Source organism: Hypanus sabinus, chromosome 22, assembly GCF_030144855.1.
Source record: "Hypanus sabinus isolate sHypSab1 chromosome 22, sHypSab1.hap1, whole genome shotgun sequence".
Classification (NCBI taxonomy): Eukaryota; Metazoa; Chordata; class Chondrichthyes; order Myliobatiformes; family Dasyatidae; genus Hypanus; species Hypanus sabinus.
This window is the reverse complement of record NC_082727.1, coordinates 40,318,547-40,337,670: the sequence shown is the minus strand read 5'-3', so window position 1 is coordinate 40,337,670 and position 19,124 is coordinate 40,318,547. Positions and strand designations below refer to the sequence as shown.

General features: G+C 41.6%; 1 protein-coding gene across 5 annotated transcripts in view; it reads right to left on the bottom strand.

Annotated features, from left to right (window-relative positions):
• The window catches only part of LOC132379550 (myoferlin-like), a 263,587-nt gene that overhangs the window by 139,983 nt on the left and 104,480 nt on the right, over positions 1-19,124 (bottom strand). For all 5 annotated transcript variants that reach the window (XM_059947586.1, XM_059947583.1, XM_059947585.1 and 2 more), the window contains 6 exons: positions 17,496-17,659; positions 9,726-9,840; positions 8,881-8,983; positions 7,260-7,402; positions 6,787-6,960; positions 6,431-6,518 (listed from right to left, as the gene is read on the bottom strand). In XM_059947586.1, coding sequence (XP_059803569.1) covers positions 6,431-6,518; positions 6,787-6,960; positions 7,260-7,402; positions 8,881-8,983; positions 9,726-9,840; positions 17,496-17,659 — 787 coding nt within the window. The remainder of the gene's footprint in view (positions 1-6,430; positions 6,519-6,786; positions 6,961-7,259; positions 7,403-8,880; positions 8,984-9,725; positions 9,841-17,495; positions 17,660-19,124) is intronic.

Genomic DNA, 19,124 nt, shown 5'->3' with positions numbered 1-19,124 from the left:
CTCTTCCTTTTTGCATTCTTGCAAAACTTCAGGATTTTTGGTAAAATCAGTCATTAATTTTATTGTTTTATTCTTGAGTTTCTTGTTAATTTGCTGATCTTGAAAAGTTTGATTCTCAGATCTGCCACACATTGTAAGCAAGCTGCTTTCCATACACAATCCTTGCCGAGATAACATTAATTTAACACATTTTCCAATGGTGTACACTTGACAGAATGTGCTTTCGGCTTTATATTCAGAATTATTGTTTTAAGTATTTGCTGTTGGGACATTACATATCAATAAAATTTCCTCCAACTTAAGCTAAATAAGTTCATTAAATTTGTGCTCACTTTTACTAAATTCTTTAAAAGCATCACTTTGACAAGAAAGCCTTCAATATAACATTATTAACACAGTCACATAGCACAATAATAGATCTAAAATTCTCCACTGTTCATTTCCTGACTTTAAAAAAATCAGAAAATTGTCTAATTCATGCCATGAATTTACTTACTAAACTAGTTCCTTGAGACTACTTGGCAGATCAAGATGAAAGCTTTCTGGAGTAATTAAATATCTGAGCATCTGCAATTTTCCCTAATTTATATTCTGTCCAACATGAATTATTGTTAAGAGTCCTTAAACATTAGTTTCTTCCCTACAGTTACTCCATTACTGCATCTATACAGACTCTACATCTGATCTTCTGGGCCAAGATCCTTGTTTCAATTCTTTATCTATCCTTTGTAAAAATGGGCTAAAAGTGTCCTGAATGGGAATCTTTTCAAATTAAACTCACACTACTGCCCTCACAGTGTGCATATACAGAGCCATGCAGCAAGTTAAGCACCTCAAAAATCACCCAAGACAAAAGCTTACTAGCGTTTTTTTTAAAAATGAGATCTTACTTGTGAAAGGATATCACTGTTTCAAGGGCAAATAAAGAGAGGATGGAGATGGATGTTTTTCCACCATGTGCTTCGGACAAATCTAAATTAACCCGTGCAGAAAATGATATAAAAAAAGCTTAGAGTAGAAAGTGATGTCCATATAGAACATTCACTGCCTGGCGTTCACGGGATGTCAAACTTACCTCCTGAAACTGACATTTCAAAGAAGGATAGTCTCAGAGACTGGTCTTGAAACAATCTTGCTGCACAGACTTTAAACATTGTCACTTTGAAAATACCAGCCTTGATGGTGTTCCTGGTGGGGATCAACAAGAAACCATCAGGAAAAGGTGAGCTGATTAGTTTGGAGTGCTCTTGTGGCACGATCAGCCAGGCTGCGATCAAGAGGAACATAGTTCCATTGGCACTGCTGAGTTGATCACCTGATGTGTTGGATCCTATTATGTTCATGAACATAGAATCTCCTGGTTTCATTCAATATGCAACACAGCACATCCTTGCTGTAGGTAAGGAACTTGATATCATCTAGCTGTGTGTGCAGCTCTTCGGTTATCACCTCTGTCAACTCAACTGCTAAAACAGCAGCACTAAGTTCAAGCCTTGGAATGATGAGATCTGGTTTGCGAGCAAGCTTCACCTTCTCCAGGATAAATCCAACTTCACTATATCCAGCAGTGCCTGTAACCTTCAGATAGGCTACAGCAGCAATAACTTTAATTGACACATTTCTTTTGATCTGTTTTAGCGTAATTTTGAGTAGGTTCTTCGAATCTTCAAACCTTTTAAGATCCTGAAGGGAAGAACACCAGAGCTCACGTCTCTCTTTAGGAATGGGACATCCATCTACAAGTGTCCAAGGTCAAGCTTTTAACATGAAGTCTCCCTGGAAACCGACTGGAGCATCAAATCCAAGAAAGTCAAATCCAAAAGGCTGTTGATAACCAACAGCATGCCATGATGCATAGAGAGCCTTTCAGTGTCAGTGACCTGGAAAATACGGGCGTTGATAATGAGGTCCCATCTAAGGCCCAGACTACACTGTATAGGAGGGAAGTCATGTCCAAGATCAAGATTCTGTTGACCTTTGGCCAAATCTTCAGATGGTAAATGTCGCACTGTTGGATGTGATGTTATGCAATCTGAGATTAGACTGTGCCAACATGTCTTGCACTGCTTTCAGCATACTGACTACTTCTTCTGCACTAGAAAATGATTTAAGACCATTGTCCACTTAGAAATGCCAGTCTATGGGCCTTCATCCTTCAGTCCCAAATTCCTCACCTCCCTTGAAAGCTGTCCTTTTGTGTCCATAGACTGCCACAGCTCATGAGGAATAGTCTCCACATTAATTCTCATGTGGTGTTCCAGAATCTCAAAAACATGATAAATTCTGCAGATGCTGAAACTCAAAAGCCACACACACAAAACACTGGAGGGACTGGGTAGGTCAGGAATCATCCATGGAAATGAACAAATAGTCAACACTTTGGGCTAAGACTCTTCTTCAGGACCGACAGCGATGATGTCAAAGACAGTTTGCTGATGGTCTGGAGTGGAGTCTTCTTCAGTGGTAGGCAAGAGGAGGTGTCTGAGAGTTGTTGCCTGGCCTCGGCAAGGTAGAGGCCTCCGTCACTCTACCACAGCAACCCCTTTGTCTGTGGGTTTGTTTGTAAGGTAAGGAGTGAAGAAGGTGAGACTGTTGATGTCTTGTCGTAAATTAGAGATGAAAAGATCCATTGCAGGTGGAGAACTAGCACAGGGTACTCAAGAGGATAAGCTCAAGAGGATAAGGAGAGTTGGAGACAGGAGGAGATAGGGTAGGGAAGTAGGCTCAGAGATGGGAGCAATGGAAGAAGAGCTCAGCATCGTGGTGGACGTGAGTTCCTTAAGCATTTTGTGTGTTACTGCAGAATCTCATTGTCCAGATAGTGGTCACAATAGAGGTAGTCTTAATGATCCTCTCTCACTCGGAAGCTATAGAACATTTGTTCTATGTCAGCCATCACTATGACAGACTTAGCTCTGAAGCGCAAAAGGACCCCAAGTAGATTGTTATGAAGGTTTAGATCCCACAAAAGCACATTGTTCAGTGATGTGCCTTTGAATGGCACACTTGAATCAAAGACGGTTCATGTCTGTGGAGGTTACTGTGGGCAGGAAACACCAAAAATGGGCAAATACCAGTTTCCTTTGAAGGGTTCTGGAGCAGGCGCTAAACCAGCATGATTATTCCTGAAGAATCTCTCCATGAACTCTATGTAACGATTTTTCATTTCAGGCTTCCTTTTCAATGTATGACTGAGGGCCTGATCTCTGTTGTTTGGTAGGAGTTGTTATGGAAGGTGGAAAGAAAGGGAAGCTACCCAACTGTTTAACTTGCCTTTGCTAAACTCTTTGGTTTATGACACAAAGGAAGACCTGATCTTCAATGGAAGGTGCCGGCTTATAATCATCTTCCAACTGACAGAAGGTCAGCTTTCCCAAATCTGGTTGACCAGGGAAAATATGTCAGGGTGCTCGGTTTGCAAATCTGCAATCTTCTCTTTCATACAGATTCTACTCTCACAATGTCTGAAATTACTTGGCGCCCATTGTTCAGGACATTAGCCTTAAAATGTGTTAACAGTGGGCTGAGGAGCACTACTGAGGCAGACTTCACTCATTATGATCCAACCCAGGTCCAGTTATTGTGCATGAAGGTGCACTGTGCTGACCATTGAGCTGTTCATGCATCTTATATGCACGGATGGTGTTTCTGCCAAGCAACAGAAGGATCTCAGAAGAGTGGGGGTGTGGGGCGGGGTGGAATCTTGCCAGCTATGGCCTTAAGATAAAAGTAACCGTGTGCAGCTTCAGAAGTTGGGATTTCATCCCTGTCGTTGGGAATGTGGTCACACTCACTGAGGGTTGGCAAAGGTCAGTGGACCCCCCTTCCTACTTATGCTGACTCTACTTCCAAAAGCTTCTGATGTTCGAGATCAGATTTGTGGAAAGAGAACTTTGAATACTGAAGATGGCAAAGGATGTTGACTTTGCCAATGACACATTGTTCTGATCATTTAACATCACATACGAAGTTATTTTTTACTCAGGATGTCCTTTAGGGCAGATGTTGGCTAGACAAATTTTAGAGCAGGATTTGACTTGGAAGCCTTTCCTGCATATCTTGGTGCATGAGGAAGTAGCTACATCTAATTCAGCTAGCTCCCTGCTGTGCTCTGCTGTCTATGTGCTGGAACCAGTAGTAGCCCAAGGTGCTGATCCTGAATGAAATGCTGATATGTGCTGGTGGTCACTGTCACACTCAGTGCAGTGTATGATAGCTTTAGTCTTTTGCTTAGTGCACTGTTAATGTGCAACACTTGAAACTATTTATTGCTCCTTTAATAAGCATCTTTGGTCTGCAAGTGATTTTTCTCTGAATCCTCTGCATTTCCTCAAGGGGCGATTATGGAGCAGGCATTGTCTATCAGGGTTCATAATAGATTACTATTCTAGTTTTGTTGACTGCAATAGGTGGTTTGGTTTTCCATGCTTTTGCTAGAGACCTCTCTTTGAATGAGGTGTTGCCGGAAATTGAGTGCATAAAACTAAGGTCACTTCACATTTCTGCATGATCGCAGGTAAATTCCACAAAGAATGAAAATAGCAGAAAGGGCCATGATGCTTCATTTTATAGCGAAATCTTCAGTTATCTGCTGTTCTTAGAAATTGTTGGTAGTTTCTCCACTCTAGGGTTTATTCTTCTTGCTGTGTCCAAGAAACTCAGCCCAAGTAGGTAACCTCCATTTGTTGTGGCTTACATTTCTGACAACAGATCTGCAAGCTCCAGTAGCGTCTGAGGTTCTTTCTGAGTTCACTTTGGAAAATTATCAACTCTACTGAAGGGAGATCCTTCCATTGCCTCGGGAGATCCATAGCATTTGTCCAGTCTCTACCACAGCATTTGTAAACTCTTAGCTAGACTATGTGTCATTTGCCTCAACTCTTCTTGCATGGCTCAGTGGCTCCCCGCCAAGCTACTTACAGAGAAGGTCCAGCTCTTTGCGAGGTTTGAGACTTGGTCCTTCCATGGCATTGCAAAAGCTTGGCTTCCAGGACAGATAACTGCCTGACCGGTTGTTGAACACTTTCAGTCCTACTGTGATTAGGTCTTGACATGCCAGGTGCCAAGCCAAATCTAATGCAGCTCCTGAACGACAGCATTGTGGAGACAGGTTTGCCAAAAGTGTGTCCTGGGACGGTTGGAAGTTCAGTATGTAGTTGGCATCAGGAGCAACTCTTGACTGAGGTCTTTGCTGTGGTGGAACTGCAGAAAGTGGTGTTGTGGGTCTTTGCTGCTGTAGAAATGTGAAAGGCACGTTGGCTGCGTGGTGTGGACAGCTCCTCCTTATAGAGCTGAAGCACTGTCATTTCTCATAGTCGAAATGTGTCTGGACATATTCTTTAGTAAGATGCATTGGCCTGTTGTGACGGCGAAGCGTGGCTAATTCTGATTATGGACTCACCACTATCCAAGTCATCTGCTGCTTCATAAACCTTTGCCTCTGCTAAGGTAGCCTCAGTTTCATGCTCTTCCTTGAGCTCACTTCATGTAGTGTCCGGACGTGTTCTCTCCATGTCTATACATGCTTTCTGCATGTCCGTGCAGGAAGCAATATAAAAAACAGTTTACACACTGGAAGTGATGTCCATATAAAACAAACTGAACCTCTAGAAGCCAGAACACTTGACTTGAAATACTTCCTTCGCAGACCTTGTATCCCCATCCCAGTCATGGTGGCGACATCAAACCATTTATTTCACGTTGAGCCACAAATCTGGTTGTGAATTTTTTTTTAACAACTGTTGTTCCCTGCTGCCTCTACTGTTGTAGTTAAACCCAACGACAATTCTCAAAACTCACTATTTGGATTAGAGCTAAATCTGTATTCTGGTCTGCAGATTGCTCATTTCCCCAGTGAAACTTAATTTGATCTGCAACCACCCAACCCTGCCTCTCAACTCCTCCCCCCAGCCAATTATTCAATTGCCTTGGAGGATACCCAGTAACACTGGGGCAAATTTGCCTCAGACAAGCATTACTCTTATGGTATGCATGCACGACCTTAGCCAATAAAACTATCAAAACCACCACCTGCACAACTACTGTCAATCTTACACCATTTTAAACAATATATTCCTGAAGTTTTGGAGAACAACTACTTGAGTCGTAATCAGTACTGAAAACCTGATGATCCCTATCAACCTAAGCAAATAAATTGGAATAGCACTAAAATACAAACTTTTAACCCTTATCCACTGGGGCAGACACAGTAGCTTTAACATGTTGCTACAAATTGGGAAGACAGGAAGATGGATTGCTGGCCAACGATTCATTGGCCTCAGGGGAGAAGTGAAAAAATACACTAATGTCTGAATAATTTGTTAAGCATTAGTTTTCAGTGATTAATTTCACAGAAAAAGACCAGCCTGCACTCCCCTTGGCAGGCCATACCTCTGTGGCAGGGCTTTCAGAAGTGTAAGATTTTACTTACGCTCAAACACACAGGAGATCATAGGAGCACTTGAACCAAATACAGTGTCTGTTGGTGATTTATCACCATTCTCGCCAGAAGATGGAGCCTTAAAATAAACAAAAAAAAACAAGTGACAGGCTTATTTTCGTCACAGCACCACTTTATGACTACAATCATAAAAGGGAGCAGTGAAATTTTGATATTAAATTTAAAATAACAAAGCAAAAGTGCAGAGATTATTTTAATAAGAACTCCACAATTAATCCTCTTATTGAGGACAAACTACCTATCCAATAAGCAGCAACAGAAACAGACAGATTTCGTAGACAGAGGTGGTCATACTTGGTTTGAAAGTTTACTGGTAATGTACTTACAAGAGCACCTTCCAATTTGAAGATTGCAGCAGCCCCTAATTTCCCAGCTGGTGTCATTTCTCTTCTCCATCTTCTGCGTCTGTAAGTGTCTGATTTCCGCTGCTTCATGTGAAACTTCCAGCCAATCAGCGACGCATATTCCCATCCTTCTGAATCCTGGTCAGCTGATGGGCCCTGGAAGTTTGCAGCAAGTCCGAGCCAAAAGAAAAATACTGTACATCAGCTACCAGTAGTGATAGTTTGTTTCTATACTGCTGATAAATAGTTGATATCTGCTTCAAAACATTTGATATTATTGAAATATTACAATGTACTGCAGGTAGAAATTTTGCACGGATCAGGGACGATATTAAAAAGATTTTTTTAAAAGGAATTATTCACGATTTTAGGATCTTACTCAAGCTTTAACAAAACAGGGAGCTTTGGCATTCCTCTGCTTGTGAACTTCAAATAGTTTTAGTAAGACAACACACCTTGCCTGACGACACATTTGACTGTGTGTCCTTTTTGCGTCTTCTCACCCAGCGTCTGCGCCTCTGGGTGTGATACATTTTTTCTGTTGAAACCCAGGATCTGGGTTTTTCATCTGGAGGAATGGTTATTCCATATTCCCAACCTACAATGTGTGGAAAAGATAAAAAAAAAAGAAAAAGATAGCAGTGCAAATACAAAATTCATCAAACTCTTTATAAAACCATGAAGCAGTAACCATTTACACAAGCCTCCCACTCCAGGGAACAGATCTATTAAAACACTGAAAAATCGAATGAAAAGTAGTATTGAGGTAAAGGAAACTGCAGAATATGTATCTCATTCTTTTCAACAGAATATGATAGGCAGAATTCATTATAAAATTCAGCACAAGCTAAATCAAAGAATCAAATTTTGTCACAGTATGAAATAACACAATATCCTGCAATTTCTGTTACCTTCCATAAGGTGAACTTTAAAAGACAATTCTAATATCTAGAAGGCTCTACAAAATAGTTGTTCAACTGCACTTTTTTTTAAAAACAAAAGGAATCACAGAAAGTGCAAGCAGCACATACAAAATGCTGGAGGAACTCGGCAGGTCAGGCAGCATTTATGGAAATGAATAAACAGTCGCCGTATCAGCAACAGTTATTATTACTCAAAACTAGCTCTTGAACCAATGGAGATAACTTCAATCGCCCCATCACTGAACTGTCCCCAGAATCTAGGACTGTTCATCCCATGTTCTTGATATTGCTTATATATTTATTATTATTATTTTTTCCTTTTGTATCTGCACAATGGTTGTACTTCTGTTCTGCTGGGTGTAGTCTTTCACTGCGCATGCCCACAAGAAAACAAATATTAGGGAAGTACATGGTGACATATACGGTACTCTGCAAAAGTCTTAGGCACATATACATAGCTAGGGTGTCTAAGACCCTTGCACAGTACTGTAGTAATTTTATATATTGCACTGTACTGCTGCTACAGAATACCAAAAACAAATTTCATGACACATTAGTGACAATAAGCCCAATTTTGATATGGGTCTCTAGTGTGGACCGAGATTGGGAAAGCTACAGGGAGAGGGGAAAATAGGAAGGGAGTGGGAAGCATCAGAGACACATTCTACAAAGAACAAAAATAAAACAATTGTTTGGAATCTAGTGACCTTTCCTGGTGTCTCAGGCCTGGGTGAGTCTGCATTCCTCCTCTGCCACCTACCTCACATTCCTCACATGGCACTCCACCCGCACCAATTCCAACGAACTTCGCTCCCGCCAGATTTACAAACGTGCTCTCTGCTTCACGTTGGCAAATACAGTACCATGCAAAAGTCTTAGACACCCTGGCTATATACATGTGCCCAAGACATTTGCATGATCCTGAATTTGATAATAAAGTTACTTTGAACTTTCCTCCAGCATTTTGCATGTGTTGCCTTGGTTGGATCTATACAAACCATTTTTTAAACTACAATTTCACCAATTACAAATGAACTAAAATAGGAGGAAATTGCAAAAAGTACCTGGTACAATAAACTAATGAAACACCTGCTATCTTCCTCACTCTCTGCACAAACATACATAATTAATCTAACACTAGATTGTGAATTACCCTGCTCATCGACAGCTCGATTGACATCATATTCCCATTCATCCATCCATTTCCAGCCAGCTGGTGGGTCAATCTCTTCTCTTGATGGACTCTTTTCTCCATTCTATTAATCAAAAGTAAAAGCAATATTTAAGGGTTAGTGAATGAATCAGGATTTGAAACAGCTTTAGTTTGATAAATTGGAGCGGACTTCAAATGAACAATGTATTCATCACTTGCAAACAATTCAAAACAACCATAATGCCAGAAAAAGATCTGCAGGTATTACACCAGGCACCAATAAGTGCTTCAGTAGTTCTGAACTGGCACTTCAAAATCCAGTTTGCAAATAGTCAAACTGCAGGAAGCATCTGTGGTATTAATACAAGACAGGGAATGTATTCTGAATGAAAACAAGCTTTCAAGTTATAGCTACAAAATATTAGTATTATTCATATAAATATCTCATCCAGCCCATTGACACTGTTCAGGGCAACTCAGTATGTTGTATGGCTAAACTAATGTGTGTATTTTGCATTATATTTTCAAATCACTAAGTTGAAAATTTCGTGGGATTTGAGTCATTAAAATTACACAAGTGACACAGAAACCAAATGAACTTTATTTGCACAGTTTTTGCAAGTTGGAGTTTGCACCCTGCTGGAACTTGAGCCAAACCAGTAGAATTTCCAATCATCCTACATTATAATGAAGACTCAAATTTGAACTCTGAATGATGATTAATGAGCTTAATTTTAAGATAATAAATGTTACTAAATATTATTTGATTATGGGTGGAGAGCACACTAACTATGAAGAGGTGCTCTCAACTCTATTAATTGGAAAATCAATATTATAATACAAACCACATCAGTATAAGGCTCCTTTGCTAGTTTCCATTCAGCTCCAGGATAGCGAGAGTTATTTTCGTAAACTTCATCAATAAATTCTGTGTGACCAGCATCAGCTTCTGTTAGCAAGCTGTTAACAAAAGTAAACCAAGCTATATTATGGCAGATACTGTACAAAATGCAAATTGTCACCCCTTTTACTTTCTCCCTCATAGGGTTTGCCTATTTATTCCATTATTGGGTTTAAATGCCTTAGTTAATTAATTCTATCGCGGCATAGAATTACCCTTTTTTAAAAAAGAACCTCAAACAGATCATTTATCCTGACAAAAGGGGAAAAAAAAAATCAGTAAGAGACAAGCAATGGAAAATATTTGACTCTCTTACATTTGGAGTTGGTAAAAATCAGGGTGTGAAGGCTACCCTGTCATTGCAGAAAGGAAGTGCAAATTTGCCAAAATGTAATTGCTCCAGAAAAAACCCCAAAACAGATTAAAACAAAATATTGAAGAAAGCCTCACCACAGCACCTTATTCCGGGTGGGAGTTTCACCTTCCAGCCCGCTGTTGGACAGCAGATCAGCTTCTTGGTGAACCATGTTATTAGTTACAGGAGGGAAGCCTGATATTCCTTCCTGCTGCTGTAGCTCATCCACTTCGAGCTTCAAATTGTTATGCATTAGCAGATGCTCTTATGCACAGAACTGCTGTAATCCATGGTTATTAGTGTTAATGTTGCCTTCCTGTTAGCTTGAAGCGGTCTGGCCATTCTCCTCTGACCTCTCCTATTAACAAGGCATTTTTGCCCACAGAACTGCAATTCACTGGATGTTTTTAAAATCTTTAATCACCATTCTCTGCAAACTCTAGACAGTGTTTTGCACCAAAATCCCAGGACACCAAAAGTTTCTGAGATACTCAAACAACCCCCTCTGGCACCAGCAATCATTCCATGGACAAAGTCCAATAATCACATTTCCTCCCCCAATCTGACATTGGATCTAAACAACTGAACCTCTTGAGCATATCTGCATGCTTTTATGCATTTGAGTTGCTACCTTATGAATGGCTGATTAGATATTTGCCTTAATAAGTTGTACATGTGTACGTAATAAAGTGGCCACTGAGTGCATAATCAAAAAATCAGTCCTAGTCGTTGGGAAATATTGGCTGGGAAATTTCCAGTAGCCCAGAAATAACAACTTACCATGATTATGTCTAATCAGAAGTAACTTTTAGATCCATAGTCTTGCTACCCCATTTTTCCATTAGTTTCAGTTTTGTTGAATGAGGAATTTTAACTTTGCATTAATTAATGCAACTTTAATCACAATAATCCGATTGTTTTAAAAAAGAGACTAATCAATTAAGAAAATAAAAACACAAAATGCTGGCAGAACTCAGCAGGCCAGACAGCATCTATGGGAGGAGGTAGTGACGATATTTTGGGCTGAAACCCTTCATCAGGAGTGAAGTAACATGGAATGGTCGAGGGGGGATAAGAAGTGGGGGGAGGGATGAAGTAGAGAGCTGGGAAGTGATAGGCTGGAGGGAAATGGGCTGGGGGAAGGTGGAGAATTATGGGAAATAAAAGAGAAAGAAAGAGAACCAGACTAAAATAATAGGTAGGGATGGGGGTAAGGGGGGGCGGGGTATCAACGGAGGTCTGTGAGTTGAATGTTCATGCCCGCAGGTGGGAGGCTACCAAGGCGGGAGATAAGGTACTGCTCCATCGACCTGCGTGTGGCCTCATCTTGACGGTAGAGGAGGCCATGGACAGACATGTCGGAGTGGGAGTGGTCTGTGGAATTGAAGTGTGTGGCCACAGGGAGATCCCGCCACTGCAGGAGGACCGAGTGCCGGTGTTCGGCGAAACGGTCTCCCAGTCTGCGGTGGGTCTCCCCAATGTACAAATAGCCACATCGGGAGCACCAGATACAGTATATCACCCCAGTTGACTCGCAGGTGAAGTGGTGCCTCACCTGAAAGGACTGTCTGGGGCCTAGGATGGTGGTGAGGGAAGAAGTGTGGGGGCAGGTGTAGCACTTCTTCCGTTTGCAGGGATGAGTGCCTGGAGGGAGTACCCAGACCCGGTATCATAATTTTGGACCACACGCTAACCCAGACCTGGTATTATAGTCTCCCTCCGGCCCCCACACTTCTTCCCTCACCACCATCCTAGGCCCCAGACAGTCCTTTCAGGTGAGGCACCACTTCACCTGTGAGTCAACTGGGGTGATATACTGTATCCGGTGCTCCCGATGTGACCATTTATACATTGGGGAGACCCGCCGCAGACTGGGAGACCGTTTTGCCGAACACCAGCGCTCGGTCCTCCAGCAGTGGCGGGATCTCCCTGTGGCCACACACTTCAATTCCACAGACCACTCCCACTCCGACATGTCTGTCCATGGCCTCCTCTACCGTCAAGATGAGGCCACAAGCAGGTCGATGGAGCAATACCTTATCTCCCACCTAGGTAGCCTCCTACCTGCCGGCATGAACATCCAACTCACAGACTCTGTTGATATCCCTGCCCCCCCCTTACCCCAACCCTATCTATTATTTCAGTCTGGTTCTCTTTCTCTCTCTTTCCCCCCTCACTATAATCTCCCCCCAGCCCTACCTTTCTTTCTCCTTTATTTCCCATAATTCTCCACCTTCCCCCTAGCCCATTTCCCTCCAGCCTATCACTTCCCAGCATCCCTCCCCCCACCTCTTATCCCCCCTCAACCACCCCATGTTACTTCACTCCTGATGAAGGGTTTCGGCCCGAAACGTCGTCACTACCTCCTCCCATAGACGCTGTCTAGCCTGCTGAGTTCTGCCAGCATTTTGTGTTTTTATTTATTTCCAGCATCTGCAGATTCACTCGTGCCTAATCAATTAAGAACAATTTACCCATAAAATATTCTTGCTGGATTTTCTTTATTATTCCACACTTGTAACAGTGTAACTTTTGACCCCATCGTTTCCTAGCAATTGCCCCAACATTGAAAATTAAGTTGACAGCCTAAGTTGCCAAGTTTATTTTTGATTGCTTATGATGAGTGCAAATCCTCTAGCTTTCAGACATCTCTGGGGAGGATATCATTAAATGTGCCAAGCTGACCTGGATATCTTGAAAGAGGTAGTTAAATGAAAATGATTACATGGAAGTGACAAGTACTGTACTAGCGGCTCTTGCATTTTGTTGTTTGCTGCCACCAGCTGGTATCAACAGTAGTTTCAACTTGCACAACACTGGCCAATAAAGCATAGTTAGTGAGTGCCCTCCTCTGGTCAGAAATTAAGTGCAGTCACAGAAAGTGGAAAATGTCGAAGCCCAAGTGAAGTTTATAGTCAGATGTACAAGTACCTGTATATACAGATGCAATGAAAGCCTTACTTGCAGCAACAACACAGGCACCTTGATAGTGGAGTTCAGGAAGTCGGACAGTAGAGTAGAGAGAAAGAAGTAGAAGTAGAGAGAATACAGTAGAGAGAAAGAACATCACAGAGTCCCAGCACAATAATCACTGACCTTTGAGGGGGTGAGGGATGGGAAACTCAAAACCAAGACCAAGGGCTCAACATAGTTTCTCCAGAGATGGTAGTGGTGTCAGGCAGCTAATGGGGCTGAAGCCCCACAAGCCCCAGGCCAGAAGGTTTGTATCTGAGACATGGTTATTGAGATTGTCAGTACCAGAGTCACAGAATACTAAAGCAGAAGAACAGGCCCTTCAGCCCATTCTGTCCATGTCAACCTGGTCTTCTGCCTAGTGCTAGCTTTCTGCACCTGGAACGTAGCCCTCCTTACCCCTCTAATTTATGTAACTTCTCTTAAACATTACAGCTGAAGTCACATCTACCACTTCTGCTGGCAACTCATATGACACTTGCAACGCTCTCTGAATGAAGGAGATCCCCTTTCAGATTGTCCTTAAATATGTCACCTTTCATCCTAAACTACTATAAGGAATTTATTGAGTATGCCCACAAGAAAATGAATCTCAGGGTTGTGTATGGTGACATTTATGTACTTCGATAATAAATTTATTCTGAACTTTGAAATGTAAACACATGGCCTCTAGTGATAGTCTCACCCAAACTGAGGGGAAAAGCCTGCATACGTTCATCCCATTGACACCTCTCAGAATTTGGTCTACCTTTGTAAGATCTCTTCTCATTTTCCTGTGCTCCAGGTAATAAAGCCCTGAAGTATTTAACCTTTCCCTATAACTGATGTCCTCAAGTCCCAGCACCATCCTTGTAAAGATTCGCTACCCCCTTTCAAGCTTATTGATACCTTTCCTGTAGGTTGGTGACCAGAACTGCACGCAATACTCCAAATTTGGTCTCCACATCTATACAACTTCCTGCACTCAATGCCTTTGACTTATGAAGGCCAATATGCCAAAACCTCTTTTCGGCCTTATCTGTGATGCCACTTGCAAGGAATTAGGGATCTATATTCCCAGGTCCCTTTGCTCTAACCCACACCTTGGAGCTCCATTGTTCACTTTGTAATTCTTACCCTGGTCTGAGGATTGGAAAACTGGCAATGTGAAATCCTCATTCAAAGCACGAGGAGAAAAAGTGGGCAACTCTAGGTAGTTTAGCCTAAGAAAGATCAATTCTAACAAATGTTAACTAATTAGGAAATCATAATCTAAACAAGCATAATCAGTATGGCTTCAGGAAGTGGGGGTTGGGAACCACAACTGATAAATTTAAGAGTTTAAGAATTTTTTAACCCATGTATATAGATGTATTTCAATTCTGGAACACATTCTACAATGTGCCTCATACAAGTCACAAGGTATAATCTCCTGGTGCAAATATAATATTAGCATGAAGAGAGTATTGGCTCTCAGGCAGTAGACAACAAGGGCTCATTTTTCAGGTTGCTAACCCATGACCATTGAGATGCCAGAGGAGCCAATTCTGGAAAGGCAACTGATCACAATTTGTCTTACTGACTTGGAGAAAGGAAGACTTGGCATGGTCAGCATGCTTGTGGGTGACAAAAAGAAAATAGGAAAGCAGGAGAACTGAGGAGGATACAAACAGATCACAAACAAGTTAAACGAACAAGCAAAGAATTGCCAAATGGTGTATAATGTGGACAAATCGCAAAAGCACTCAGTTTGGTGCAAGAACAGTATTTGTGAAATAGAGGGAAAATCCACAGAAAGCAGCAGAATAAATGATTTGGGGCTTATTGCATATGAAATTTGAAGCCAGCACACAAGTCCAGCAGATAACATGCAAAGCTACTGGAATCATGGTTCTAATTTCAAGGGTGGGCACTGGAATCTAAAAGTAGTGAAGCCTTACTACTGGTTCCTTAAGGCTGTTATAGCTGGGGGTGGTCATGAGGACAAGCTCCCACTACCTATTAAATGCTCCCAATGGCATGCACCTCAAATAGCCTCTGACAATCAAGTCCAGCTCCTGGCCTTTCTGTGTGGCTTAGTCACGAAGCCCGGTGGAAATGTTTCTACCGACAACAGAAGGGACAAAGGCAGATTAAGACCAGTTGCTTCAGGTGATGGGGCTTGTCAGCCATGGTTGGCAGTTCATCTAGAAGGAAAACTCTGATCACAAACCTCTGCTGCCTTGCGGCTTTACCCACTTATAGGGAAGGCTTTGGGGGTAATCAGAAGGGGGAAAATCCACAGCTGGAGTCCCTAAGGCAATCCTACATTGAGTTCTATGTTGACTAGCAACTCCTGAGGTGCTCTTGGTGCCAGACTGTGTTGGTTTCTGCCATCCCTTTGCATTCATCAGATGGATGGAGAGGGGGAGCTCTGATACATGGGCAACAACTTGCTCTCCATATTGTACTGCCTTAGCTTGTATATCTGGACAGCTCGGATGCAAATTCCATGGTAAAACCTGATCAACGGAGGCCCCAGAAATCTTACTCTAGTGGGCAAAACACCAGCTAGACCACACCTAGAATATGTAAAGAAATTTGGTCCCCTTATTCAAAGGTACTTAATTGGAGGCAGAACAGAGAAGGGTCAATAGTATAACGTCAGCTATGGAGGAACTGCCCCATAAGGTACTGTCACCAGAGTTAAGAAGGATGATATTGTTTCTTTAGATTCCTGGGGGACAAACCATAGTTAATGCTGAAAGTATGCTTCATCACATGAGAATCCTGAACCAGAGGGCATGATTGCAGAAAAAACAAAATTCAGGAAGGACTAAAGTTAGGCAACAGAAATTCCTGGCATCCAGGAGTTTCGTTAAAAAATTCATGATGACCAAATTTAAAAGCACAAAAATATTTGGAAAAATATTATAAAATTTGGAAAGTACAATTAATGTGGCATGTGAAACAAATTAAAACATTTAATTGAAATTCACTCCAAAATCTGTTTTCTACGTGCCAGATAGATTGTAAAGTTTGCTCCCATTTAAAGGCAACTTTGACTCCACTGCCAGACTGCAGGACTGCCGGGGTATTTGTGACTAAACAATCTGAACCATGTTCAAGTTACATTGTCATCACAAGTTATTTTTCCCAATTTCATTAAAGGATGCAAATAGTGCAGCTTACAGAAAGCTATTTGGAACAACTTCCTACAACCTTACATCTCAGAGATTCAATTCTAAAATTATTGTGTTTCATGCTGAAATTACAGTGAAAGTATTTGGCCATCAATACGAGTGGAGGATAAAGCACAATAAAAGGTCACACATGATTAGTTTTGGGCTGTAAATACCAGAGAGAACCAGAATAGAAGAAGAGGAACCTGTGAATGTGATATATTTGGATTTTCATAAAGCTTTCAAATAAAGTTCCCCATCGGAGGCTCATAATTAAGGTTGCCACATTTTGAATGGGGGGGGGGGCAGAGGCGTGGATGGAGTTGCTTGTCAGATCAAACAAACAGCAGGAATGAATGGATTATTCTGCGGTTGGCATCCTGTAACTAACAAGATCCTGGGGGAAACAGGTGCTTCAGCTCAAGCTTTCTGCAACTTATACATCAACAATTTAGCTGATGTGTCTACACTTCGGGTTTGCCGCAATATTGAACAAGGTGGGTATGGAAGTGTGGAGGAGAATGTTAAAGACTAGGGGAGACACAGAACATAGAATGCTACAGCACAGGCCCTACAACCCACGATATTGTGCCAATATTTTAACATACTCCAAGATCAATCTGGCCCTCCCCTTCTACATAGCCCTCCATTTTTCTACAATCCATGTGCCTACCCAAGCTGTGTGTTTGAGAATCCATAGCTGCTACATCATGGTGGAAAGTTAGTACTTGGAGGGGTGTGGCTCATTAAGGGCAAGTGTGAACTTTGACACGGATTCTGAAGTCAGTGCTCAGTGACTAATCGATGGAATGAGCAGGTCAGTGAAGCGAGGGATGTGTGATGACACATGCGAGTTGCCCCCAGCACACCCTTGGTTGTTAATCAAGCGACACGTTTCAACATACAAGTGAGAAATAAATCTGAACCTCATTTTAGGGAGCTTTTCTAACAGAGGCTGTCACAGACACGATAGGCCGAAAAGCTTCCTACAGCACTAATCGTTCCACATTCTTGAACAAATGCAAAATTTTGCTGAGAGTGTCAACAGACATTCTGCTTTTGTTTGAGGAAGTGAATAAAAATGATCTACCTTAAACATTTAAATATATCATACATGCAGGGATCGTTTGTTCAGAGAATGCAGGTGGAGGGCAAAACATTTCGGCTTTTCTGCAAGTTACTGCCATAGTTCAACCACATTACATTCAATAGTTTTGAAGTTAATTTAAATTTATAAAAGTCTGACCTTCTTTCAGGATCAACAAACCAGTCACCTTTCCACTCCCAGCCTCTTGGGGGCATAAAGTACTCTCTCTTCAGTTTTATTTTACCAGTCACATCGGAAAACTTGTGGCGTCCCACAAGTCCACCGGTGCCCCATTTGCCCAGCATTTGCATTTGGTTTTCGTACTGCATGCATACACAAGAGAGAACAAATCAGGCTTAAAAGGCACAGTTAAGTAGTGACTCATAATGTTGTACAAATATAGTGTACATTTGAGGCATTTGGTGTGGGCGACAATCATTCACCGAGAGGAATTAAAACTAAACATTTTTAACATGAAAGATGTTAGTGGCTGGTTGGCACGTATATGTTAACCAAAAAAATTGAACTCTAGAAATATTAAAAGCCAAGACTGATGACCAAAACGTATTAAGGATAGCATCTGAATGAACCAGACCACTACAAATCTGCTTTTTAATTCTTCTTCCTTCTACTGGGAAGAAGCATCTTAGTTACTCCCATTAGTGTCAAAAACATGTTGAAAACCACATTTCACAGGGGAGGAAAGACATTAACAATGACAGCATGCCACAGCACTTCGATCAAGACATCATAAATCACATTATTTACTAACATACTAAAAAGGCTAAATTTGAAAGTTGGAGGCATCACCGAGAGATACTGCCAAGGCCTTCCTGAATCACCTGTTTCACTTTGCATGTGAAGTACTTTGAGTTTCATTAAGACTTCATATCACCACAAGCACCAATTTCTGCATTAGACAGATGAGATTTGCATGGTCTTCATTAACCTGAACAGGGCCTTCAACTGCAAATCATAAGGCTTTATGGAAAGTCATACTAAAGTTCATCTGACCAAACAAATCTCACTGTTACAAGAAGTTTAGATGACTGCCTTCAATGCAGAGTATATTTACCCGAGGCATTTGTTATTCACCCTGGCAGCTAATGAAATAAATTTAAATGTCTGCCATAGAACAATTGCATCCAATAATCTGTCTGCCATGTGGTTGTTAGAGATATTGTCACCTTCCTCTCAGCTTGAGCCAGTCTAGCCATTCTTCTCTGACCCCTCTCATTAACAAGGCATTTTTACCCACAAACTGCTGCTCATTGGACGTATTTTGTTCTTTGCACCATTCTCTACAAATTCAAAAGAGTGTTGTGCATGAAAGTTCCAGATCAGCAGTTTCTGTGATACTCAAATCACCTTGTCTGGCATGAACAATCATTCCACGGTCAAAGTCACTTTGATCACATTTCTTCCCTATTCTGATGTTTAGTCTGAACAGCAACTGAACCTTTTGACCTGCTTTTGTGCATTGAACTGCTGCAACATAATTGGCTGATTAGACATTTGCGTCAGTTATGTACCCAGGTGCACCTAATAACTGAGGCCACTGAGTGTATAAGTATTATAATCTGGCTCTCCTGCAAACCTTTGTCTCTTTGCTTCACCATTTAGTGCTGATTCAAGTGTTGCATCAACATCACATTCCTGTCCACCAGCAATTCAGTCTCTTACCTTATCTAAATATCCCTCACAAATATTCAAAGACGCACAACCCTGTAGAAACTACCCACATCCCGTCTTGGCTCATCCTGCCTGAAATGCTGACTGATTTTTAAA